Source organism: Scleropages formosus, chromosome 14 (assembly GCF_900964775.1).
Source record: "Scleropages formosus chromosome 14, fSclFor1.1, whole genome shotgun sequence".
NCBI classification, from domain to species: Eukaryota; Metazoa; Chordata; class Actinopteri; order Osteoglossiformes; family Osteoglossidae; genus Scleropages; species Scleropages formosus.
The window spans coordinates 26,890,297-26,917,155 of NC_041819.1; the positions used below are offsets into that span (position 1 = coordinate 26,890,297).

General features: G+C 54.1%; 1 protein-coding gene across 2 annotated transcripts; it reads left to right on the top strand.

Annotated features, from left to right (window-relative positions):
* The first annotated feature begins 875 nt into the window (after positions 1–875).
* On the top strand, positions 876–25,699 carry spag17 (sperm associated antigen 17). 2 transcript variants are annotated; one of them, XM_029257853.1, is made up of 49 exons: positions 876–1,145; positions 1,897–2,037; positions 2,456–2,515; positions 3,758–3,892; positions 4,386–4,545; positions 5,109–5,276; positions 5,874–6,046; positions 6,172–6,297; positions 6,487–6,547; positions 6,634–6,725; positions 6,871–7,017; positions 7,878–7,991; positions 8,108–8,255; positions 8,942–9,148; positions 9,331–9,371; positions 9,489–9,587; positions 9,980–10,134; positions 10,218–10,381; positions 10,477–10,541; positions 11,424–11,627; positions 12,312–12,426; positions 13,147–13,251; positions 13,918–14,028; positions 14,129–14,370; positions 14,563–14,674; positions 14,785–14,906; positions 15,013–15,151; positions 17,256–17,479; positions 17,599–17,740; positions 18,436–18,635; positions 18,724–18,915; positions 19,030–19,247; positions 19,335–19,465; positions 20,132–20,265; positions 20,346–20,555; positions 20,670–20,783; positions 20,890–20,944; positions 21,292–21,376; positions 21,468–21,521; positions 22,741–22,846; positions 22,974–23,076; positions 23,300–23,380; positions 23,564–23,665; positions 23,816–23,937; positions 24,015–24,196; positions 24,752–24,812; positions 24,939–25,083; positions 25,267–25,413; positions 25,519–25,699. In XM_029257853.1, exons 1-49 carry the CDS (start codon positions 1,053–1,055, stop codon positions 25,527–25,529), a joined length of 6,318 nt encoding a protein of 2,105 aa, XP_029113686.1. In that variant the 5' UTR covers positions 876–1,052; the 3' UTR covers positions 25,530–25,699. The 2 variants fall into 2 exon arrangements, with proteins under 2 accessions (XP_029113686.1, XP_029113687.1); XM_029257854.1 differs by having other exon boundaries at positions 18,481–18,635.
* The last annotated feature ends 1,160 nt before the right edge of the window (positions 25,700–26,859 follow it).

Genomic DNA, 26,859 nt, shown 5'->3' on the forward strand with positions numbered 1-26,859 from the left:
CATCACCTCAGGGGCCGGCGTGCGAGGGGCCACAAGCTGCTCGGAGGTATCTGTCATTGGGTTTACCGCATTACTTGCCGAGCAGGCGTCGACGTTCAAACCGTTTTTAATGAGAGCCTTCAAGCCGACACACGCATCAGCAGTGCCCCCTTCTGGGACTGGAACCCAGGGCCTTCCGGTGACACGCGCGGATCCCCGAGCGCCACGTAGTGCCCGACAGCGCCCCCTGCAGCGAGAGCGCATCTCCGCGGATAAACGAGTCACCTGGTGGAGGAGACAAATGGGGGGGGACGAGGGACGGCTTGGTGAGGGACCAGCAGAGACACCTGGACGCAGTCCGGCGTGTTCCTGCAACTGCCTGGGTCTCCTTTACCATACCTTTTACTGCACCATACCTCTTTACTGTATTCTTACAGCACCTTTTTCACTGTTACACTGTACCTCTACTATACTCAAGCATTTCTATGTACAATGTCTCACCATTATGCCACGTCCAGTTGTTCACCTGGCTGGACGTTTCACAGCAAACAGCATATTTTTAATTATCACCAAATATCACAGAAAGTAAGTAAGAGTAACGACTCGTGTGCGAACGTGAAAGACATGATGATGTCGCCACACAGACTCGCTACGTACGTGACATTATTTATTATTAATGTAGTTAATGTGAAAGCGGTTCCTGTACAAGAGCAAAAAATAAATCGGTCGCAAGTTCCTGCACGCGGCTTTTCTACACATCATTTCGCTTTCGTTCACTTTCTCGTCACTTTTTTCGCATTTTCTGCATCGTTTCCCTTCGTTTCCCTTCGTCGCGCGCAGCAGGTGTTTTCCCGCCCTGCAGGTCGCGCGCGACTCGCGCCTCCCTCGCGCGTCTCGCGGCCCGTTGCCAGGGGCGACCGGTGAGCGTGCGACTCCGAGCTGAACGGCAACGGCAGCACGCGGATCTGCGCGGCTCGGGCTCGCGCTGAGACGGCCGGTCCGCGGCGGTTCGCTGTCTTGCGGCTGCGCCTGTCGCTGCCGCACGTGCGTCGCGCGAGCGCTCGGCGGCGGAGATGAAGGGGAAGAAGGCGAAGCCCGTGGAGGAGCCGAGCGCCGTGCCGGAGTCCAACTGGGAAGCGGGACTCGTGGCAGCGCCCCTAGTGGAGGTAGCGGGAAGCGCTCGGGAAGCGCACGGCAACGTAGCGGCCGAACGCGAAACGAATGAACGAGTCGCTTCTGTAACAGCAACAGCGCGACTTAGTTAGTAGCAGCAGAAGGAGAGAAACGTGAGAACGCGACTTCGTAACAGTGAACAGTAACGTTATGGCAGCGTTGCTTTGTAACAGAGAAACTGCATTCATTTATCCGGAGTCTTTCTGCGAAGAAACCTAGCAGTTATTTGCCTCTTTACGCAGATGGGTAATTTTACTCGAGCAATCAGGGTACACGTACTGTTACTGTGCATGTACTGTGCTCAGGGTACCGCAGCTGGGGGGGGGTTCAGTCCTGCAACACATGTAACGGCCCATCGACCCTCTGTCAGTAGGGTTAGTTAAGCCGGTCCTGCTGCCATCTGATGCCTTTCTGACCAACCTCATAGACAAGCTATTAATTAATAACCGAGACAGGAATCAGTAAAACCATTCCAGCCACACCTTCATCCACCCAAGTCACAGATTTACACCTCGTACAGCAGGTTAAATTCAGGGGATGAGCACCTGACAGTTTTCGGTTCAAATCCCAACCAAAGGATCAAACACACCTGATCAGAGTACTTTACTCCATTTAAAATACCCAGGTATGTGAATGAGTTTAAAGTGCACTATTGTGTACTTACCAATGGTCTGATTCGTTAACCGTTTCCTTGCTGCCCTCTGCCGTCCCTACGGTCGGTACCCCTCACCCTCGTGACGCCAGGAGGGCTGGCAGGCATGCGTGACCCTGGTGGTCGGCGAGCGCATCGCCGATGACGTCCACATCAAGGCGCTCCTGCAGGCCGTCCGGCAGCCCCAGCGCCGCCTCTTCTGCGCCATCACCTGGGAAAACATGATAGAAAAGGTGCGGCGACGAGCTGCGATCCCAAAGACTTCGCCCTGCACAGCACATGTCATGTTTGACTTGATTATTAATGCACCAGATTTTCACCTGAACATTTGACCCCCAAAGACAGTTACGGTCAAATAAATATTTAACAGTGGAAATCTTTACATTTTAACGTGACTTGGGTCACAGCAGGTAGCGTGGATTACATGGATTTCCTCCAGGTGCTCTGGTTTCCTCCCACAGTCCAAAAATGTGCTTCGGCTGCACTCTTCTCTCTGAATTGCCCCCATCGTGTGTGTGTGTCATTGCCCTGCTCTCCAGTGGCATCCCCTGCACCAGGGTGTACACTGCCTCACACCCCATGTTTCCGGGGTGGTGTGTGTCCTCGGTGTGAAAGAGGCGCTCTGAGATGACCCTATTGATGCCCCCGCAGATCAACGAGCTGGGGAACCCCCGGGGCAGGAAGCCCAAGGATGTCCCGCTGTTTTATGAGGTAATATTTCCATCCAGGTGAGCGAGCGTTTTCAGGTGTCGGGGGGACGCCTGATGACCAGACCGGAGCCCGGGGCACAGTGTGGCTGCCCCCCCCGGCTGATGTTACAGCATCGCAGTGGGGAATCGCAGTAAAAGGAGACGAGAGCGAGCTGTAAATAAGTCCTCTTTATTGACACAGTCTGCTGTCCCGCACTCTTTGTAGAGGACAGGACACATTGCGGGAGGATAAAGGAGGACAAGTTGGACACAAATGTCTGTTTTCCTTTAAAATTAATCCTCAGACTCCTTAACAAGACGGTTTAGCCTGGAAAACGACATAAACATCAGTTTGTTATCGTGTTTCACTGCAGTCTTGGCTCTGTGAGTGCGTGCGTGCGTGCGTGCGTGTGTGTGTCTGTCACCAGGGGGGTTAACTGCCAGGTGTCAGAATGTGGCTATAAAACACGCTGCCAACATGCTATAAAACTCTGGCCATTAAAACTAGCGACATACGCGCGCACATGCACACACACACACGGGTCGCCGACTTGCTCCATCTCCTTCTATTGTAAAAGCCACTGATGGGAGGAGTGTGCAACTGGGGGGTGGGGCCTTTATTTACCATAATTTTACCATCTGTTTATTTACCAAGCATGAAGAAAGAACCCTGAGTCCACATGTCATCAAACAGTGACCTTTGGTCAAACTGCAGTGTCCACAGGTGCAAACGGGGCCTCTTTGTCCCCCTGTTTTAATTTTCATCAGCAGAATGTGCAGTTTAGCCAGTCCGTTTATACCACCCTGTTGTTGGTTCACTGGGTTATGGACACAGCTTGTGTGTCTGACACCAACATGTTGCTGGTTCACATCCCTCTAGTAGCCCCTATAGAAGTGACATTCAAATACAAATATACGGATAATCGTAGCACATGGTGTGGGACTCATTGGTGGAGCTGTTAGGGCATCAGGAGAGAAGTGGCTCTCAAAGTCATCGGTTCGAGACCCTTCTTCAACGTGTGAGGGATTCAGCAGCTCTGAGGGACACAGGGATCTCATTCCACCACATTGGGACCACAACCGAGAACCTAAAAGCTTTGAGTGTTAGACCCCTGCTGACTGGGCCTACCAAGCAGCCAGAGTTTGTTACCCTGCTCAGAGGTTCAGCAACAGGAACCCAACCAACACATAATCTGGCGTCTTTGTGTTGAGACGTGAGTCACTGACTGACGGACGGGTTGCTAAGTGCCGCTCTTCTCCAAAGGTGACCGAGCCGGCGAAGGTGATTCTGGATGCGAAGGAGGAGCTTCCCTGTCAGCTCCTGGGCAAACTGCTCAAATTCCTTCTGCTGGTCGCCAAGGGCAACAGCATGCAGCACATGGGGGCCACCGAGCATAAGGTACGGCACTGTCTGTTTTCTGTGTGTGTGTGTGTGTGTGTGTGTTTTTTTTTCCACTTGGATCAGTAAAACGAGGTAACGGCGGGTTTCGCCAAGCAGTTTCACTGCGAGACGAGACAACAAGACTCCCAGAAAGCGGTGTGATTAACGTGGAGCCCAAAGCGGAGACTAATTTAAACCCTTGTAAGCGATGCTGAGTTACAGAGGGCCCTTAAAGGGGCAGCGCTCCACAAAATACACAGCTGAAACCAGACCCTGCGCCCACCTGGGCTTCCATCCTCTCCTCGCATGGCACACATGCCTGTGGCATGGATCCGCTGTACGCCCGGCCGTAAATTAGGTGGGAGCTATGGGACATTAAACTCCAGAGTGATTCTGGGGGTCTGAGCAGCAGGTCACAAACCAGTGAACAGATGGGTATTGGCTCTACTGTGTAACAGTGTACGCCTTCCTGCCTCCCTGCTCCCACGCTCACCAAGCTGCTTTCCTGCAGGCTGCAGACGACCAGGCCAGGGAGAAGGACAAAAGCGGGGCGTCGGTGAAGCCCCCCGCGAAGGTGGAGAAGGCAAAAAAGGCCCCCGAGCCCCACACTGCGATGAAGGAGACCAAGCTGAAGCGCAGAGGGGAGGAGGAGGAGGTGCGCAAGTTCATCGGTGAGCTGAACACGCGCAGCAGCATCGTCACTGCGCTCTCAGCCCAAGTACACCGGTCCCTTGAGTTACAAACAGCTGTGTGTTCGTAATTCGGTTTGTTTGTAACTCCAAAGTTGCTTTTCCCACCGAGACATCGTCAGTAGAAGGATAACAACACACACATTTCTTCATTCCTTCATCTTCCAAGTTTCTTAAAAAAGGTTATACGTATAATAAAGACATTAACGTGCTCAGGGACACCGGACAGCAGCTGTAAACACTGTGGAAGGGGGTTGAATTGAGACGGTCCCATAATTCCATAATAAGACAAGCAAAGATAATGCAGTTGGACATGAGCGGACTGGGACATACGGTGTTTATGACAGGACCATTCGTATAAGGAGCCAATGTAAAGAAACACTGTATCAATTTATACTGTCAATGTTTGTAGTGGAGCAGGACGGAAAAGTGGACAGTAGAGCAGGACCCCATTCTGTCCAGCGCCTTCCGTTACGCACCCCTCTGTCCCTACGCATGGCCCTGTGGACCGGGGCGGGTTTCAAACCCAACTCCTCCCGTTGCAGACGATGAGCCGGACGACGGACCCCAGCTCTACGTCCTGCTGGTGGGCTTCCATCAGCTGCAGCTCTTCCCCATCCTGGACTCGCTGGGCGTCCACGTCTCGGCCGTCCTGCGTCTCGGCTCCGAGGCGGTCGAGGTGCAAGAGGGGAGTGAGTCGCCTGAGAACGAAGGTCAGTCCCGCAGAGCCGCGCTCAAAGACCCCGGGTTCCAGTGAACACAGCGCGGTATTGGACAGGTACCGTTACCACACAGGGACGCGTTGCGAAGGAGACGGTAAAAGTAATAACAAACCGTCCAGTACAGGTACTGATGTGTGTGTGGGTGTGGGTGTGTGTGCGACTTTATCTAATTAATATGGAAATACTGTAGAAGCAAGGAGACACGCAGTTAGGCGTCGCTGGTGATACATTAATGACATTCATTTTTCTTTATAATACACACTGTTTTACAGTGTTTTACAAGTGCTGATATCAGTAGTATTAAACTAGCTGGATGCCAACAGTGGAATCTGTTTGTTCAGGTGTGGATATGAATTATTATTATGTGTGAATATGGATTATGATGAGCACTGAAGGCTTGAGGGAAAACACTCTTTTTGTGCCCAACTTACACAATTTAGCAATAACTACATGCTGATGGAGTGCGGCAAGAAATCTGCACAAACCTCACAGCGCAGTAATACCATACAGTGCAGTAAAAGCACACACACACACACACACACACACAGAGTGCGGTAACACCAGCAGAAACGCCGTTCTCCCGTGCAGCCCTTGAGGCCCAGAAGCGGAAGAGGCAGGAGGGGCTGGACACGTTCTGGAAGTTTCTGGAGCCGGTCCTGAACAGTGGTCCAGCTCGGTCCAAGCTGTTTGACGTGGCGCGGCTGCGGTACATCGTCAAGAAGGACCTGGTCCCCCTGGACATGGAGGACAGCAAGATCGTGGTGAACATCTCTGCCGATCTCTCACAGGTCGTTGACCTCAGCTGTGTGTGTTTCCCTGTGCTGACTCTGTGTGTGTGTGTGTGTGTGTGTGTGTGTGTGTGTGCGTGTGTGCGCGCGCACGCCAGCTGGCGTTCGGGTCGCGTATCTTTGAGGATGTCGCCTGCCTCATCTACAACTGCCTTGACTGGCGCAAGCAGCACCTGCACTACCTGGACAGCATGAGACTGGTGCCGGTTCCATCCGTTGCCAAGGTAACCCCTCAGCGCCCCACCCCGTCCCGCCCTGCCCCACCCTGCCCCACCCTGCCCCCTCCATTCACTTTGACCCCTCCAACCCCCCAGAATATATTAATGTGTTACTGTGGACCTTTAACATGGTATGCGTTTTGCCAAACTGTACCATTATTTAAGGTGAAGTCCTGAGCTTTTACTCTAACTCAGGTGACAGCGCCAACACCAAAGAAGAAGCCCATACCTGGGGAAGCGGCTCCTAGCGCACCTGGTACACACACCCGTTTACTCTGTTACACACCTGTTTAATCTACTGCACACCCAGAGCACACACTCATCGTGTGACCTTTCCTGTAGAGCCACTGGGGTCGACCTACCGCACCCTGTTGGACACCATCCCCCCCGAGGCCCTGTCCGTGTCTCTCATCCTGCACTGCGTGCTGGAGCAGGTACCCCAACCGTCGGGCTTCGACCCCCCCCCGCCCCATCCGCCCCCAGGCAGGGGTGCACTGCGGACAGTGTCACGCACTCGTTGCTCTGTGCTGCCCTGTGTCACAGCGAAGGGCCTGGAATTCACTGGTGTGTCGTGTCTAGGTGGTGGCGTCGCAGGAGGAGGTCCTCGCGTCCTGCATGGACAGGCAGGATCGGAGCCTAGAAAAACACCCCCCGCGGGACAGCGCACCTAGCGCTGCTCGGGGCACCACGCGACTCTCGGACCCCCAGGGCTTCCCCACCGCTGAGGTTGTACCTTCAAATCTGCAGATCTCTTGTAAATGAGGTAAAACGGGGGACAGCAGGCGGACTGGTGGTTAGAGCCGCTCTTCCGCATAGTCACTTTGGACTTCAGTGACTTGGGTTTGAATCCCACTCCATGTAGTAGTACCCATGATCGAGATACTTACCCGAATTGATACACTAAAAATTACCCAGTTGTATAAATGGGGTAAATCAGTGCAAGTTGTCTAGGAGAAAAGTGTCACATAAAGGAATAAATCAGCAAAACAAAGCTGACTTCTTACATCTGGCCTCAGGAAGCGTGTTGGTACAGATTGAGAGAATGGACTATAGTAAAACCTTAGTGACAGTGAAAACACAGTATAGTACAGTGTTCCTGGGTCACATGTCACTCACTACAACCCAGTAAGAGCACTGAGCTCCTCCACCTCATGATGGTCCAAAATCAAGTCTGCTGGTTGTCATTTTGGCCCCGATATGGTCGAATGAGCTCCCTGTGTCCCTCAGAGCTGCTGAATCCCTGAAACATTCAAAAAGAGTCTCAAACCCATTTCTTTGGGAGCCACTTCTCTTCTGATTTCCTGACAGCTCCATCAATGAGTCCAACACCATCTGCTATGATTATCTATGTTACCTGAATGTCACTTCTACAGGAGCTACTGGAGGGATGTGAACCAGCAACATGTTGGTGTCAGACACACAAGCTGTGTCCATAACCCAGTATTTCTGTCCGAAGCTCTTTGTCTGTTGTATAAAAGTCCCAGTGAAGTGTAGGTCCACCCAGGCTTGTGTGGTGTGATGAACCAGGATGCTGAACTTCTGCTCTAAACGTTGGACTCACATTTACCCTGTTCTGTCTTTACTAGAGGATGATGGGAGATTCCGGGGCGGTGAAACATCCCGAGGAGGAGAGCAAAGCGGTCGAACTGCTGCTCTTGGGCTACCATGATGAGAGATCCAGGAGACTGCACCACCTTTCCGTGCGTCGAACCCGTCTCCCTGCCCCCCTCTCGCAGTACCCATTCCATGATGAATTAGCACTGGACAACTGTGCCTCTCTTCTCTCCCCTCGTTGGTGCCCGACTGCTGTGTACAGGTGTGCCACGGGTTCGACCCAATGAAGGCGGAAGTGGATATGCAGAAGAACACGCGAGTGTTTGACCTCCTCCGATCGGTTCGACCCCCGACTGAGAACACGGCGCGGCTGGCGAGGGTCCAGGAGCTCTGCTACTTCTGCGCCGACGGTACAATGGGAGCTCTGTTACTCTCAAAGTTACACTTTTCTCCAAGGGGAGGTACAAATCAGGGTAAACAAAAGTGCATCCACACCAGTCGAAGAGCTTTAGACACAGACACATAATTATGGACACAGCCAGTGTGTCTCACTCCACCATGTTGCTGGTTTGCATCCCTCCAACAGAAGTGACATTCAGATAGCAAATACACAGATAATGATAGCAGATGGTGTTGGACTCATTTAGTCAGGAGATCAGGAGAGAAGTGGCTCTCAAAGAAATGGGTTCTAGACCCTTGCTGAGTGTGGGAGGGATTCAGCAGTTCTGAGGGACACAGGGCGCTCGTTCCACTACATCGGGGCCAAAAGTGAGAAGCAGCAGGCTTTCGATTTTGGACCCTTGTGAGTGGGAGCACCAAGCAGCTGGTAGCACACAATCCCTCCTGAGCCACGCAGATCTTCCTCCTCTTCCAACACGCGTTACGTTCGGAGCCAGAATGGATCCATTAAAAAAAGCAGCCAAATGTGTGCAAGCCTGGGTGTGTGTTGGTGTGGGTTGGAACGCTCCAGGATGGGAAAAGCACTTGACGCTGCCACGGGAGCAAAGGGAAGATGAGTTGAAGGCGAGGAGGACGTGTGTGTTTTGGGGTCGAGATCTTTATTGCGCAATGTCTCGGCGCCGGTACCGTTTCCCAGAATCCCTCTGCTGGGCCCTGGTGGAGAGGGCTTTCAGCCAGTTGGAGCTGGAGAGCATAGCGCTGACGGAGACGGACCAGAGCGGCCGCCTGGCTACCGCCGGACCCACGGACTCCGGCCCGAACCCGTGGGACGACCCTGTGTCTTTCGCCAAGCTCTTCCTCAGCCAGCAGCAGGAGCAGCAGGAGCCGCAGGAACAGGACCGAGGTGGGGAGCAGGGGGTGGCCCTCGTACCCGGGCTCTGATCTAGATCCCGTAGAAACGGGACGCCCATCGTCTCCGTTGCGCTTCGTTCCCGAGTCCGGTTCTCTGATTTGGGGTTGAAACGCGGTCGTCGGTCTGCGTGTGCGGTCAACTCTCACGGTCCTCTGTGCTCTTTCCTTTCCAAGGGCCACATGATGACAGCCCAGGCGCTTCGGAGGCAAACCAGGTGACCCGTGAGCCCTCGTAAACACCGGGACTGCGTGTTTGTGTGACGCGCACGTGGCCGCCCACTGCTGGCTTTGGCCCGCCGCACATTCATTATTTTTTATTGTTTGTCCGACAGCCGGTCCGCATGAGCGTCGAGGCGATCCAGAAGGCCCGGCGCCGTTCCCTGACGGCGTGGCACTTCGCTGAGCGCCACAGCGCCGCCGTGTTCCCTCAGGTACCGCCATCCGTGTGGCGCGGCACCCTACGCTCCGCAGCACTTCCGTTGGCCGGGCCGCGCCCCGTTTCACCGCCAGGGTGTTGGTTCTGGTTGCGAGTGGGGTTGTAATTGCTGGTCTTTATTAGCTCAGCGGGTTCATTTAACCAAAGTGATGATGTAGTGAAACAATTTTCTTTCCCACTTTCAGCCGTTTGCTGCAGATATTTGCCCTTCTCACCAATGACAACGCATGGTCATCACCTGCAGCCAATCACAATAGAGATTCTGCACTTTCAGCCAATCAGCGAGCAGCTCGTTTTCGGCGCCTTGTCTGGCCGGTCCAGCTGGTCCCACTTATGTTAGGCGGATATGGCTCCTGCTGGTATGATGTTGTTTTCGTGTGCTTTCAGGTTCTTGGGAACGCTTCTCAGGCTTTCCGCTGCATGGACACCTACAGACGTTGCTATGACAACTCGATGCTGGTGGTGTGTCACAACCCCATGGGCCCCCAGCGGCAGAGCACCGAGAGCTGGGACGTGGCCCTTCACACTGACGTCGGCTTCAGGTAGCGTGAGTAACATACGGCCCGGGTGCATTGTGGGAGCGCGTCGTTCGCGTGCGATCGCCCACACGTCTGCTCGTGTGCAGGAAGTACCTGGAGCACGTGGCCGATTCCATCTCCGACTGGGTGCAGCAGGAGGAGGCGAAGTGGAGGGCGCCTCGCGACAAGAGGGAGCCGTCGGAGCACTCGGACCGAGGCAGAGAGGAGGGCGCCGAGAAGAAGGGCAGCCCCTCCCCCAAAAGGATGACTGGTAAGAAGGGGGCGTGGCCACCGGCAGGTGCGCGGCGAGACCCCGCCTACACATGGATCCGTTGACTTTCTGTTCCTGTCTGCCTCTCTGCGAAGCTTCACCCGCCATGTCTGTGGATGAGTCGACGAAGGAGTCGTACATCCGGAAGGACTCTCTGAAGGTGAGCGCCTGGGCACTTGGGGCGTCTTCTCGCCCATCTCAAGAGAGGAGCAGGAGGGACGAACAGGAAGTGCCACAGAGGACAACGTCTGGGGTGTATCTGGTCATCCGCCATTATTCTGTCGCCTTTTCACACGCCCAGTCCGAGAGTAATAATACCGCAAGCGTTATATATTAATGAGTCCAAACTGTCATTTGTACCGTCGGCTGCAATGCATTGTGGGAGTCGTGTACCCACTCTCTCGGCCTTCATGTCAGACCGGTCGTCACACATGGAAAGTTACTCCTGGCATCATTGCTTTTTTGGCCTTTGATTTCTATCTTTGTAATGTAGAAGGAAAAAGAAGTGAAACATGAAATATGAGAAAATAAAAGGAGAATTAATTGTTCTTCTCTATTTCGTGTTAGCAAATGGTGGGGAAAGATCAAGGAAAAGGAAAACTACAATTTCAAAGTTTTTCCTCTCTTTTTCATATTTTGCTGTATTTAGGGTTGATTTAGAGTGAACTGCAAATGGGGTTGGAATGAACTGGAATGTTTTTCCCCATAAAATATATGGCAATAAGCAATTTCATTATCCAGCTGTATTCCCTCTCTCACTATTGTGAGCCACTTGTCCAAGTCAGGGTGGCGGTGGTCCGGAGCCTATCCTGGCAGCACAGGGCGCTGGGCTAGTGAGGGATGCACATCCTCATAATAAGTAGTCTCCTTTGAGCTGGTGGCCAGTGGGGGACAGGGATTGAGCCCACTTACTGCGTCACATCGTCACGGCTCCGTTTGCATTGTAAAAACTTCCAAGTTACTGTGGATGAAAATGACACTTAATATAAATGCGGAGTCATACCTGCCGTTATGGACTCTTTTATCCTCGTGTGTCACTAAGGCGTGGAAGATGGAGCAGGACAAGCTGAAGGAGGACGACTCAGCCAACAAGGCCAAGAAGGACAAGGCGGGCAAGGCTTCGGGAAAGGGGGAGCGCTCCGAGTCGTCCGAGGACAGGAAGAAGACGCCGTCCCCCACCAAACGGAGCCGGGAGGACCTGCTGCACACCCTCGAGGAGCCGCCCCCGGCCGAAGAAGCCTTCACGGTGCGTTCCGCTCGTTCCGCGTGTCCTTGGTGCGGCAGCGGCACCGTCGGAGCAGATGGGTCCGGTGCGCCGGCTCCATCGCGTACCAACTCAACCGGGACCGCAAGTCTGTTCATAACTCACTGCGGTTGCAACTCGGTCACTTTTACAGTAAGTGACAATCAGTAAAAGGTGTGAGATAGACGTCCTTGAAGCGATTCACACGTCCAGTGAAAATCCCTGATATAATCGGTACAAGTGCGTTGTAACCCTTCTCCGCAAACCCATGACTGACTCATCGCGTCAGCGTACACCGTTCCTCGCGCTGTTACCGGTCACCGACACAGGAAGAGCGAAGGAAGCTGTAAACACAGTGGAAGCCAGTTGAACGAAGGCGGTACTGTACCACACTGCCGTCCCATTACTCTTCTGCTCGAGCGTGTTTTACTTTGACATGAGAGTGTAAAACAGAGTAAGGCATCACTTGCACTCCAGCCTTCTACTGGCTCGGAGGCCGAACACGGGTCGCATTTGCTGCTCTGCCTACAGAAGGTTTCGAACGTAAGAAAATTGCAATAAATCGCCGTTTCCCGGCGTCCGGAGCGAACCCGACCGCCGACCCCCCGCTGAGTGTGAATCCTGCGTCCTGCTAGATGTTCTGCGGAGTCCCGTCGCTCATCTCGAACCCCGTCTGGCCCCTAACAGGGATTCACCGGCTATTGCATGGACGGCGCCCTCGTGCAGATACGCGGCGAGACGCACTATCTGTTCCCCTCGGACGGGGGGCTCGTCCGGGTGGAGAGGACGCACTTTGTGGAAGGTAAGCGATCGGTCATAAAACACCCCGACATTCCCGCCCCCACCCGGTAAAAACACCGCTTCCCTTGACCAATATTAATGATGCGCCGCACATGAAAGCGCCGGGGCGCCCGCGTCCGCGCCGCCGCCCGGGGTCGGCCGAGCCATCTGCTGCGGGGCCCCGCGAATCCCGGCGCGTAAATGTGGGATTTATTTCCAAATGTCATGTGGTTCCCATTGTAATCATTACAAATGTGTTCTGTGCCTCTCATGTGCGGCGCGGTGCGGCGCGGCCCCGACTCGTGGGGATCCTTCGCTCTCGGGCCCAACCGCTTCAGCGCACCCTTTCGTTTCGCCCTTTGTCGGCGCTCGTTTCCCACGAAGAAGAAGGGCGACTCCCCGCCGGGAGCGAGCGGGGAAATGACGCGCGGTGAGGTGTGGTGGCCGCGCGCCGTTTCGTTTACGGCACAAAATGCATCAGAAGTGAAGGCGCCTCCCAGGACCGGCCTGCTTCTCATTAGGACCCTGATTGGAATCAGAACCAGTCTGGCGGCTCATGAATATTTATGAGCGCCTGCAATCATTGGCGATCTCCGCGCTCGGCCATGCGGGAAGGGGGCGCCGTGTATCCGGTTACTGCCGGCCCCGCGGGACCGACGTCACCCTGTGCGCCGCGCGCCGCCCTGCTTGACCTGCCTGTCAGCTGTGTTCACCCTCCCCCCATCCTGCTCCCCGGTCCCAGGTTCGACGCTCGTCCGGGTGAGAGTGACGAAGGACAGGCATCAGTTCTTCACCCACATCAGCGACCCCGAGGAGGATGTGGGGCAGGACGGGAACCGCAGTGCAGGTGGATGCGTTGACGGCCCACGGCGCTCCGAACCCACAACCCTGCGGCACCGGCATGGGCATCCGATGGCTGACGGGGACGGAAATGCACCGATAAATGGCCAAAGGGAAAAACTAATATACTTACAGCTGTTCTTTTCTAGTTACACTTTATTTATTCCATTAACTACTTTCACATCTTTCTCTCACACTTTTCTCCGAAGTGACGTACCCTGGATTACATTTTTTCAGCAGGGTGATTTTTACTGTATCATTTCAGAGTAAGTACCTTGATCAAGGGTACTAGAGCACAAAGTGGGATTTGAACCTATGCCCTGCAGAGCCAGAGGTGGCGGCGCTCACTCCGACGCCCCCTGTACCGTTCACACTGAAATGCCCTATAGATATGACATGTACTGTCATTACTGTTCAGCTGTCCAAAGTTTCTTACACTGATTTACCCCTTTTATACAGCAGGGTTATTTTCACTGTATCAGTTTGGGTCAATACCTTGATCAAGGGTACCACAGTGGGAGAGGGGAATTGGACTTGAACCAGCAACCTTCTGATGAGGCGTTCGTATCCTCGACCCGTGATGTCACCTAGTGCCCGGTACATTGTTAGATTGCGTCCTGGTACCAGTAGGTAGGGAACACTCACCTGGGGTTGTTTTCTCTCTGCCCCTCAGGCGCCGGAGGGCAGAAGGGGGGCGTGAGCCGCGGGGGGTCCTTCTCCGCCCTGCTGCACGGTGGGATTCGCCTGGCCTACAGCCGCCACGGCCCCTCCGGGGAGAGTCGAGGTCAGCGCCCGCACCCCCACCCTCACCCCATCCCGCCGGAGAGCAAGCCCCCCCCCACGTGCGTATGTAACTAGGCGGCGCTCTGTGTGATGTGGCGCAGACGCACGAGACGGAGAGCTGACCGCCGAGATGGAGAAGCTCCTGGCGGCAGCTCCGGCGCACGAAGGTCCCGCCCCCCTGTCCCCATCCTCCACGGCCAAGCGAGGCAAGCCGTCCAACTCCCCGAAGAGCTCCCAGGGCAAGCTGTGTCCCACCGCGCCCGTGTCCCCAGCACCCCCCGTCCCCTCCGTGTCCCCCGCGCCCCCTGTGGAGGGAGACCCTGCGGCAGAGTCCACAGAGCAGGTTGTGTGTGTGTGTGTGTGTGTGTGTGTGTGTGTGTGTGTGTGTGTGTGTGTGTGTGTGTGTGTGCGCGCGCGCGCGTGGCCAGGAATAGGATGCTCTGTCTCTTCAACTGGGTGAGGATGAGCTGGAGTCGTCGGTGTTGTCTGTGCTTATTTTTTACCTGTGTGTGTTTGTACCTGTGTGTGTGAGCAGGCTGTACCACCAGAGGGCTCCTCCACAAAGCAGGAGAGACCCCCCTTTCAGACACTCGGTGTGTCGACCCCCAGCGGCCTGTTGCTGCAGTTCCTCCATGAGGAGTTGACAGGTGGGTGTTTGTTTGTGCGCTGTGTGAACGCTATCGAAACGTTTTGCGAACGTCGCTAAAACGTTGTATGAATGTTATCGAAGCGTTGTGTGACCGTCTCCGGTTGGCAGGAGTCACGGGACGCAGCGGGGGCCTCCTGGTGAGGCAGCGTTTCCCTCACTGCAGGGGCCGAGAGCGAACCGTCACCAGCCAGGGGACCGTGGTCAAGTGTCTGGGGGACGGGTGCACCGAGGTGAGGAACACGAACACACACACACACACACACACACACACACACACACACACACACACACACACACACACACACGTTTGTGACAGTGCTCTCTCCACCACCCCAGATCCTGTTTGCGGACGGGACGGTCAGTTGCAGCCCCTACTCCGGGCCCGTCAGTCAGCCTCCGACAACCCCGCCCACCAGGGAGGCGGAGCCAAAGAGGGAGAAGACTCAGGAGGTGATGGACTCCGTGGACAATAAGGGTGAGGAGCACACCGTTGCAGACTCTTCTCAAGAGGATTTACATCACGACCTCCTGACACCTCCAGACTGACCCCAGATGAACCCCCCCCGTGTCCTCGGCGACTCCTCATGTTACAAACGGTCACGTTCCAAATCTGCGATGGTACATGTTCCCCCTTTATTGGCACCAATTTGTTTATTTATTTATTCCGCTTTGTTTGTTTTTAAGGGGGATGCGGTGGCGCAGTGGGTTGGACCGCAGTCCTGCTCTTTGGTGGGTCTGGGGTTCGAGTCCCGCTTGGGGTGCCTTGCGACGGACTGGCGTCCCGTCCTGGGTGTGTCCCCTTCCCCCTCCGGCCTTACGCCCTGTGTTGCCGGGTAGGCTCCGGTTTCCCGTGACCCCGTGAGGGACAAGCGGTTCTGAAAGGGGGTGCGGTGGCGCAGTGGGTTGGACCGCAGTCCTGCTCTCCGGTGGGTCTGGGGTTCAAGTCCCGCTTGGGGTGCCTTGCGGCGGACTGGTGTCCTGTCCTGGGTGTGTCCCCTTCCCCCTCCGGCCTTACGCCCTGTGTTGCCGGGTAGGCTCCGGTTCCCCGTGACCCCGTAAGGGCCAAGCGGTTCTGAAAATGTGTGTGTGTGTGTGTGTGTGTGTGTGTGTGTGTGTGTGTGTGTGTGTGTGTGTGTGTGTGTGTGTGTGTGTGTTTGTTTTTAATGACACCGTTGTGTCGGTCATGATGACGGGATGAGAAACGTCGAACGTGTTTATGGGATAAACCAGCCATCCATGAGACTGAAGGGTATGGATGTGACTTGTTGGCCTTTTTATATTAGTTTCACTTTCAATATTATTTGAAGTTAATAAAATAATAAGTGTTATTAATAACACATTTTTTCTGGACTGCAGCTGTAATTATCTGAGGTTTTACCAGAACCTGACCAGCGAACACGTTCATTGAGACTTAGTGGTAAAAGTGAGTTCGGAGTTACGAACAAACTGAGTTATAAACACACCTGCGGTTCCGATTGCGTTCATACATGTTCACTGCTCAGCCGTGTTCGAACCGCCCTTCATTAATGAACACATTACTCCCGCGGCCCTTCGCTGACGACACAAAGGCTACAAACCGGCCTTGAAGCTCGAGACGCGACAGGATGTCCACGTGGTGCTGGGGAGCGACCTTGACGCCCCGTTCGGTCCGTCCTCACAAAGCAGGCAGTGTGAAAATTACACTGCTTTTTACCACGTGGAGTAGCCTGCAGCCCCATGGGACACATTTTCGTTACTGTGATCAGTTTGACATTTATGAGTTGGACGGGACGGTTCCTCAAACGCGTCGGCGCTGGACATATGGACCGCAGTCTGCTCTTTGATGCTCTTTGATGTCCAGGCCCGTGGGCGCCGAGCCCATCTCGGTCCAGCCCCGGTCCAGCCCATCACCGTGCCCATCCCGATGCCACCAGGAGGTGGGGGTCCGCCTGGAGGTGATTCCCGAGTCGTGGTGGACGGCAGAGCAGCGGAGCGTGGTATTGGGTCGCGTCTCCTCTGTGTGGTCGTGTCCTTGAGCGCGAAGGGTGAGCGGGAGGTGGAGAGAGAGGAGAAATGAGAACAGCATGAGGCTCTGCGTTCAGGCGGCTCGGGTTTCAAACCCAGGCGGCGCGAGAGGGATCAAACAGCACCCCGAGGAGAAGGGCTCAAAGCCCACAACTGCAGCCCTTTGTAGCACTTGCTCGCTCGCTCGCTCGCTCTCTCTCTCTCTCTCTCTCTCTCTCTCTCTCTCTCTCTCTCTCGCTCCCTTGCTCTGCATTTTATAGGGTGGGGGTTGGGTCGCTACCCCCAGGGCTCTGTGCACAGCCACAGAGAACCCCCCCCCGTCCTATGTTTCTACTGTTTTGTGGTGTGATGTTGGCTAGAAACACAACTGCTACAGCGCTGGAGCCTGTGAGTTCCAGATCAACGTTCAGTAACGAGTGTGTTTAAGTCTCGGATGAGGGTTCAGTATGGAGTGTGTCTGAATCCTGGATAACAGTACAACCTGTAGTGTACCTGAGTCCCAATCTGTCTCACCGTGTCCAATGTCCCCCTCTTTCCCAAGCACACATGTGACCTGTGAGTTGTCCTTTCCGCAGGAAAGACCGTTCCTAAGCAGAGTGCCGCAGTCGAACCGAAAACCAGGACGGGACCGCGGGCCCTGCAGGACCTCAAGGCGGGCGCTGAGCAGACACCACAGCCGCGCATGGACAACTGGGTGACCACAGCACCCTCCGGATTCCGCGTGGCCACAGTGGCAGAGCGGGTAGAAACCGTCCAGCCTGTGCAGGCGTCCAAAGCCACGGACCCAACTAGCGGGACGGTCAGTGCCTAAACCTTAATCGTGTCCACTGTGTCTTCAGCGTGGACACAGACGTGGGGAGGGAGTCCTGCAGCAGAGGACAGGGTCTACAGTTATCTCAGTGCATTTCCCCGGGACAGGTGGTGGTCACCAGAGAGGATGGGGTCTTCATCATGATCGAGAGCGATGGCACTGTTACCGCGGAGCACTCAGACGGCACACGGATCACGACCCGGTATGAGGACGCCGAGGAGCCCGCCATTCCAGAGTGCCTGGACACAGGTGAGAGCAGGAGACAGAGCTCTCCGAGCTTTTTAGCTAATGGCTAACGGCTAACCTGCGTGTCCCACAATGCACTGGTCCCAGAGATTCTGGATATCCTGATCTGCACTCGCATCCGTGGTTTTTGCATCTCGGTGGATCATTGCAGCTCAAGAACATTTGAGGGACACTAAAGACGAGGACCGTGGAATCCGGCTTTGCGGGACACGTTCGCTCTGCTATGAACAGATTCCACAAAACAGACAAGCAAAAAAACAAAACAACTAGAAATAAATAAAGTGGGAAAGTGTTTGTACCTCTGGAAGTTCATAAGTCGGATTGTTCGTAACTCAGTCATTCACAATTCAAGGAGCCCTTTGCTCTCATTTCCGGGTCCAGTCTGGTTCTCCTGACAGACCCAGTGTTGCCACGTGTACTTTACTACAATAATTACCTTGTTATGTGTGTTTCTGTGTGACACCAAACTATACAGTGACATATGAAATGATAACTGGATCCATGAAATCATGAGAATCCATGTTTGTTCTGTTAAACCTCCTCTGTAGTATGTTATTGGATGGATGGATGGATTGAATGATTGATTGACACTAAAAAATCAATCACATTTAGACAAGTGTTTAAGAATAAACACATTAAAAATCAATGACAGCTAATGAATAGCAAATACAAAAACGGAACCAATCTGACCGTTACAGACGCTGAGGTGACCACTGCTCACTGTGGCTCCCTCTGCGGTCCAGGAAAGGACCCCCTTGCCGGGACCAGGACAGTGAAGGAGGTGCTGGTGGAATGCGAAGACTTTGCCACCGTGGTCATGAGCTTCACGGAGGAAACGTGCACCGCTACGTTTGGAGACGGGACCGTGGTCAGCGCCACATCCAGGGGGTCTTACCAGGTGAGGTATTGAACCAGAGATGTTCACTGTGGTCACTGCAAAGCTGTGTGGTGACTGTGGAGTGACATGGTCCGTGTGGTCGCTGAAGGTGCTTCCTTCGAGTGGTGGACTCCTCCACATCGAAGAGGATGGCAGCGCTTCCTACACCTCGCGTCCTGACCGCAGCGCAATGCTGCCCCCCGGAGGCGAACAGCCAACAGCACCGCGGTCCAGCTACGTCATGAGGCACACGAGCAGCGTGGTGTGCGAGGTCACAGACTCCGAGGGAAACCTGTTCCAGGTGTGACACTCCATTAGCTGGGGGGGAGCTACTCCTGCCTCGCTTATAACGCTGCATCAGCTGGGGTCACCATTTTCAGAGTGACTCTAACGGTTTGACTGTATGTATCCCCAGGTGACGATGGATGGAAAAACCAACGTGGTTCTCGCAAACCCAGACGACGTGACCGCAGAGTCCAGCGAGGAGGAGGTGGAGGATGAGGAGTTGCAGGAAGAAGAAGATGAGGCAGTGGAGGAGGCTGGTGTAGGACATGTGGAAGAGGAAGAGGGACACATGGAGGACGGAGAGACGCCTGAACTCCCCCATGTGATCCAGAAAGACCAGCCCGCCAGGTGGGACTGAAGCTGTCTGTCTCAGCGTGGTACAAGAACCCATACCCCCTGCTGGTGCCCGTGGGCCTCAAACCTGCCTCCCCGCAGGTTCTTCATCGCCCACGCAGACGGCTCCGGCACTGAGCTGCTCAGGCTGCAGGACGTGGAGGGCTTTCTGAGTATGGCCGAGATCGAACCGTCCACCGCCGTGCTGAAGGAGTCCTTCCCAGACTTGCCTGGTGCGTTACAGCCTTCGCACAAACACACACGCACTCACACACATGCACACACATATGCACCGAACCCATCATAAGTTTGAGTACATGTGCTGGAAACCAGACTGTGTTTTTATGTTCAGGTTTGAATTGTCCGTCTTATCCGGATAGTTCTTACACAATTTTAAGGTGTGTTTTGGTTCGGTGTCTTGCTCAAGAACGGTGGATAGCTCCACTATCTGTAATGCCCATTCAGCAGTCTGGTCCTGAAGACGTTGTGGTAGCAATGCCAGTGGAGATGGACTTTGTTAAAAATCAGCTGAATGTCAGGAAGAGCTTCCCCACACCATGATGCTGTCACCACCATGCTGGACAGTGGGAGTCGCTCAGACGCAACTCACCCTCTCTGGGTGTCACAAATACTCACTGGTTGGACCGAAATATTTCACATAGTCATCAGTTCATAAGGCCGACTTCGACTGCAAACATCCACTTTCTGTGTTTTCTGATCCACAGGGGTCTGGTTTTCAAGCAGGTGTACTCAAACTTTTGACTGGTACTGGATACACACACAAAAACAAAAACACACACAGGGATTAAAACAAAAATACTAATGTAGTGGAACTGAGAGGAACCTGTAGCTCAAGGTCTAGACTTGGGGTTCTCTTACTTCCCCTTTTGTCCCTGAAGGGGTTTTGGGGATCACTGTCCTCAGACCGTGTCCCAAAGACATCGCGTCCTGCTGGATTGTCCCCAAGCAGAAGCCGGATGTCGTTCCCGCCGTTTTCAAGTCCAGGAAGTGGGAGAAGCTTCCGCCCAGCGAGGTAACAGGCTCAGGGTTCCCAGCTGGATTTCCCAGAATCCACTGACTGCTTATTATCATTGTCCGGCTCGCTGCGGTCAGGTTCCGGTCTCCCTCGCGGCTCAGAGCACGGTGACACCGTGCCCTCCGACCAACACCTCCCTGGGTAGGGGCCTGCGCTCCAGCGAAGGGCCACAACATCACACTCCACCCCCACTCCTTTGCTGCCCCGAGGCGCTGGAGGTGCGACTGCTTGTCCAGTACGAACCAATCAGCAGTGAACTGCGCAGGACCCTGGAGGACCGTTTGAAAGTATGTCTGTTGCTGGTACAAGTGTCCTTGACCGCAGTGTGTTATTCCCCAGTCGTCCATGACCGCAGTGTGTTATTCCACAATTGAGCATGACCGCAGTGCGTTATCCCACAGGAGTACATGGACCATGTGCTGAGGAGGGAGTTCTTATGGCAGGAGATGCAGTTGAAGGACCCGCGCAGTGAGGAAGAGAAGAGTCGTGCCGCCAAGCTGCTGCAGCGCTTCCGTGTGAGCACACTGGTGTTGTGTGTGAGTGTGTGTGAGTGGGTGTGAGTGTGAGTGTGAGAGCGAAAGAGGGAGACTCCACTCTGCCTGATCCTCTCTATTCTCCCAGTCCCAGCTGTGCCCCGATCATCCCAGTGACTCCTTGGAGAAGAGGATCAGTGGCGGTGAGCAGCTCATCTGACTGCTTCGTAACACACTGTACTGTAACACAGGAGTGTTTGTGCTGTAAAATATGTGACTGTAACACACCTTCCTCTCACTCCTGGCGCTGTGGCGAAACACAGTCATTAGCATGGTAAAACATTGTTGGAACATGGTATAGTTGGTGTGGCTGCGTGCTGCTGTGTGGTGTCTGAACATACACCTGCGAATGTGACTCTGATGTGCGCGTACAGCATATGTACCATGCATGTACTGTGATTGTACCGTGTACCAACCGTGTGAGTACTGTGCATGTTTAGTATATGTACTGCGATTTTACTGCGTGCGTACCGTGTGCGTACGGCGACAGGAGACGTCGGAGGGCTCTACACCCAGGTGTTGCAGCCCAGCAGTGACTCCCCAGACGAGAGTGTCCCGGACGAGAGCTTGGCCAGGTGGGTCTCGTGATGCTGCCCCTCCTGAACATCACCTGTGTTTGCCTGTGTTCACACCTGGAGACCAGCAGCTGTGTGTTTTCTCCCGAAGGTCCAGTGTTGAAGAGCGTGAGTCGCAGTGGCCAGCCGCACTGGAGCAGTACAGGTAACTATAGGTCACTACCGATCACCGCATGTTACTATAAATAGCTACAGGTCACTACAGGTCACTGAATGTTACTATAAATAGCTACAGGTCACTACAGGTCACTGAATGTTACTATAAATAGCTATAGGTCACTAAATAGCTACAGGTTACTAAAGGACACTGTGCGTTACTATAAATAGCTACAGGTCACTACAACTCACTGCATGTTACTATAAATAGCTACCAGTCACTAAAGGTAACTGTTACTATAAATAACTATAGGTTACTACAGGTCACTGCATGTTACTATTAAGAGCTACAGGTCACTACAAGCACCCTATTGTTAGTACTGGGGTATTTCGCTGGAGGGACAGCCAATAGGAGAGCCATTTACAGGTACCTAGGTAGGGGCCAACAGGTGGCGCAGTGGTTAGAGCTCTAGTACCCTTGAGCAAGGTACGTACCCAAACTGACACAGTAAAAATTACCCTGTTGGCTCTGGATGCAAACATGAAACTGTCTATTATTACACTGACCAAATTCACACACACTGTCTCCCAGCTCACTGGCTGCTCTGGGTGCGAATTTGTCAACACAGTTTTGCTTATTTTTCACTGTGTTTTGTTTACATGTCTGTTATATTTTACTGGGGGGGGGGCATGGGGGGGCATGGGGGTGCAGTGGCCCAATGGATTTCGCTTGTGCCTGCTCTGGTGAGCCTGGGGTTTGAGTCCTGCTTGGGGTGCCCTGGGATGGACTGGCCTCCCATCCTGGGTGTTTCCCCTCCCACTCCAGCCTTATGCCTTGTGTTGCTGGATTAGGCTCTGGCTCCCCGCGACCCCCCATGGGAAAAGTGGTTTCAGACTCTGTGTGTGTGTGTGTGTGTGTGTGTGTGTAATGTTTTATTAAAAGTGTTTTTATAATAGCTGTGGTTGAAATGATTATTAACCCAATTTTTGACTGTGACACAGCAGTAAATCATGACTTTGGAGTTACAGACAAAATGAGTTGAATTACAATGAACTACAAACAAAACAAGTTACAAACTAAATGATTTACAAACAAAACGAGTTACAAATAAAACAAACACACCTCCAGGCGCATGTTTGTGTGTCAAGGAGCCCCACGTTCTTCCATACAGTATAAATATGCAAATTTGCCCAGCTCTTCCAAGAGCTCCACTAGCCACGCCCACCACACCTCTGACCTTGTCCCCCCCCCCATGTCTCCGGTCCAGGGAGGAGCTCCGTGAGGGGTCTTGCTGCAGGGAGTCCCTGAGGAACAAGCTGATCCCACCCTACTTCCTGTCCGACTTCGCCAACGCTGTCCGGCACACACAGGAGGTATCTTTACCAGGAGGGGGTGCACTTCCTGCCCTCTCCCAGCCACCCCCCAGCCCCTCCACCGGTGCCCTTTGACCCCGGGTTCGGAGCCGACCGTGACGCATTCTGGTGTTTGTGTTCCCCTGAGGTCCCTGACATGCGGTCCCTGTCCCAAGCTCTCCCGCCGTTTCCCAGGACAGGACAGAACGCTGAGATCCAGCACTTCCTCAGAGACGCCACACCAAAGACCAGTAACCGTCGCCTCTGTTCATGTCCCACTTTACCACGGTACACGGTGCATTAGCCACTGCTTACCACACCCTGGGAGAGCTCCATCCCCACTAGCCTGGAAGGGCATTCCGCTGCTGTACACGTGTGATTTTGACCAGAAGGTGGCAGAGCGGTTAAGGAGCCCGTCAAGAAAGACGCTCACCTTCCATTTACCCACTAAACAGAACCACTGTCACACCACAGGAAGTGACCCGATAGCTGAGGGAAAGCCTACCAGCCCTGTCCCCCCGGTATCCACTCTGGCCCGTTCCTCCGTCCCATCCCGTGAGTCGCGTTTTTGTCTGTCCTGCTCTGAACATGGCTTGAATGGTCCCCCGCGGTTGTTTTGTGCGGCTCTGTGCTGGACTGCTCAGTGGACACCAGTGGACCTGGCTGGTCAGTGGACTGGCTGGGCAGCTGGCAAGTGTCTCTGCATCCCAGTTCCCTGAAGCTCCTCTCCCTTCTCAGGGAGGTGCGGCTCCCAGGACCGGCAGAAGCAGTGGGGTCCACCTCACTTAACCCCTGGACACAGGACGTCCACTCCAGGGGACAGAACTCAGGACCTTAAGGGTGAGCTTTGCTCAAGAAGCCTCTGAGAAAAGGGTCAAAGTCTTCAGAGAAACAGTCATGTCCACTCAGTATCTACTCCAGGTCTGTAGCCCGGTAATTCAGTGTCCCCCATACAAGAAAACGGTCCGGTAACGCAATGTGTCCCACTAGGAACGAGGAGAGTCGGTGCTCGGCCACACGGAGCGCCTTTGGATTCCGAGGAGGCGCTTCAGAAGGTCACATTTCCATCCTCTGTCCTGAGCTCCAAGCCCAGAAGCGTGCCCAACGAAAGGGTAGGGGTCGCGACCCTTTGCCTTCGTCCCGCTGTGGACATCGGCTATGCCCAAACATCCTGTCCCCCGACACACAGTTCCTGAGCGTGGAGGAGCCCGTGAGGAGGAAGGTGCGCACCGTGTCGGTGGCCGGGACCAGGATGGGCTCCCTGCGCGGGTTCGAGCTCCACCCCACGGAGGTCCGCTTCGGGGTGCTGAAGGAAGGGTGCACCTACTGCGTCCCCGTGGTGCTGAGGAACATCGGGATCGACTCGTGCAGGTGGGAGTGTGTTTGCGACTCACCGAAACAGAGTGCGGTGCTCCTCACACACCGTGCTGGTTACCAGTGCTTGACATCCTGGAGATGGATTTTTATCACAAAGGGGCGCTGTGGTCAATCGCCCCCAGTCCTCGTCAGGTACTGTGTGTGTGTGTGTGTGTGTGTGTGTGTGTGTGTGTGTGTGTGTGTGTGTGTGTGTGTGTGGACTGGCTTCAGTAAAGTGAAGGCTGTGAGAGAGGGTACACCTTTCCCACAGTGCACTGCGTCTCACAGCGGTCTCTCTCTCACGCACCACTTGCCACAGTTTTCAAACACGGTCTCAATTTGTCACACCGGACTGACCGACCGCCCGCATGACGGGCTCCTCGACCGGACGTGTCCGACCGTGACAGTAATATGTGGTATTAATAATACTGTGAAAACTGGATGTTGGGAGACCAGATGACCGGAGGTGAGTGTATTCTGGTCTTTTTTGAGGACAGTTGACGGCGTCCCCGACGCGGTGCTGCAGACACTCTGTGACCACTGTGTTCGGTCCCGCTGCTCTTCTGACAGGTTCCACGTGAAGCAGCCGCCACCGGCCACCGGACTGAGAGTGGTCTACAACCCCGGTCCTGTGAGTTGACCAGCTGAGTGCGGTGTCCTTGTTCGCCGGGCCGGAACACGATCACTGGGGGCTGCGGTTGGACCGCTGTCAGATGCTATACATCTAGGTCCTCTGCGTCCTCTGTCTCCCATCCAGGTGGCTGCAGGGATGCAGACGCATCTGCAGGTGGAGCTCTTCGCCATGGCCTCCGAGCTGCAGGACGGCACTGCGGAGGGACACCTGTCTCTGGACGTCCAAATCCTCACGGAGACGGAGATCATCTTCCTGCCCGTGTTTGCAAATATCCTCTGCAGGGGGCGCTGGGGAGCACTTTGGTCATAAGGGAGGGGCAGCGTGGGGGGGAGGGGGGGACAAAGAGGTCGCAGGCCAGCAGGTTGCTGGAGGGCTTCTTTAGACTTGGGTTCGAGGGTTTAACCGAACGTAACCACTGGACTGCTGGGAGCTCCTTAACGCGACGTCCCACCTGTGCTCCCGGAGGCGCTGTACGACAGCAGGGCGTTGGAGCGCAGCCCCCCGGACCGGGCAGGTGGAGCCAGGGTTCGGATCGTTTCCAGCACCCCGACTGTCGGACGAGGTGTTCTGCGGCCCACAAAACTGCCCACCGCCTCCGGTGAGTCCTTCAGTTGGACCTTATCTTACCGTGTTTTTACACCACATTCAAGTTCTGCTGTGTTCTGTAGAGAGAAGCTCAGATGTTTCCTTTCTTGACCTGCAGATGGACAGTAGAGATGATGCCTCCTGAAGAGCAGTGTGTCCCACCTAGAGGACAATGATGTAGAGGGTGGCAGCACAGCAGGGCTGAGGTTTGAATGAACCTGAATGAAGTTCTTACCCTGAATGGTACGGTAAAAATTATCCTGCTGTCGGCTGAATGAGAGTTCATAATAAAGAGCACCTTCTACTGCAATGTCAACGTTCTCTCACCACGATGTCGTCCTTGTTTTGCGTCTCATTGCTTCTCCGTCTCCCGTCACCCCTCCTTCACCCACACCGCTCAAAGTTTTACCTCGTTTGTTTTCGTCACCATCAGGTTCTCCACATCATCGTCGTCCTCTTTTCACACGAGAACCTCCAAGAGGTCAGATGTTTCTGTCAATGTGATCAGTCGTGGTCACTGATCTCCACATGAACATCTCTTCAGTGAAGGTTGCTGCATGTTACTATGGGATGGTAGTTGTGCCAAAGGCTTCCCCAGAATGGTTCAAGGGTCTAAGGTGCCAAACTCAATGTTCTACACCTTCCTGGAGTCTGGGTGTGCTGGCATCCTGATAGAGGTGGGATTAAATCCCCCTTCTAACACCAATACACTTCTGGAGAACTTGTTACGGGATTGATTTCTCACCACTGCACTTTAATAGTACTTCCTGTTTCATGTCATCTTCTCTGTGAAGATCACCTGACGTCTCTACGGCATGTAACCCCCCCTCCCCCCCAAGGCTTTTGTCAGAATGGCCAAGGGGTCTAAGGTGCCAGGCTCAAGATTCTCTCCTTTCCTGAATGATGGGTGTTCTGGTTTCCTCATGCAGGTGTGGGTTCAAATCCTACTTCTGACAGAACTCAGTTTTTGGAGAACTTATCAAGGGATTGATTTCTACCGGTGTACTGGAACCGTACAACCTGACTGTACTTCACAGTAACATCCCTGCAATGAAGGTCATCTTACCTCCCGGAGGGATGTTTTGTGTCATTTGTCAGCATTTTGCGTCTTTGTCAAAATGGCTGAAGGATCTAAGCTGCCAGACGCAAGGTTTTCTCCCTGATGGCACTGGGTTCAAGTCCCAATATTTGCATGTCTTGCAATGGGTTTGATTTCTAATCAGTGCGCCTTAGTACCACATCCTGTCCCCCACATTATTTACCCAGCGATGATTATCTTATGTCCCTAAACAATGTTTAACTCTTTACTGCCGTTGGGAGGATGGCTGAGTGGTCTAAGACAGCAGCCTCAAGGTTCTACGCCTTCCCTAAGGAGGGGTGCTCTGGGCTCTAGATGGAGGTGCGGGTTTGACTCCCACTTCTGACACTAATATGATTTTGGAGATGGAATGGGTTTCAT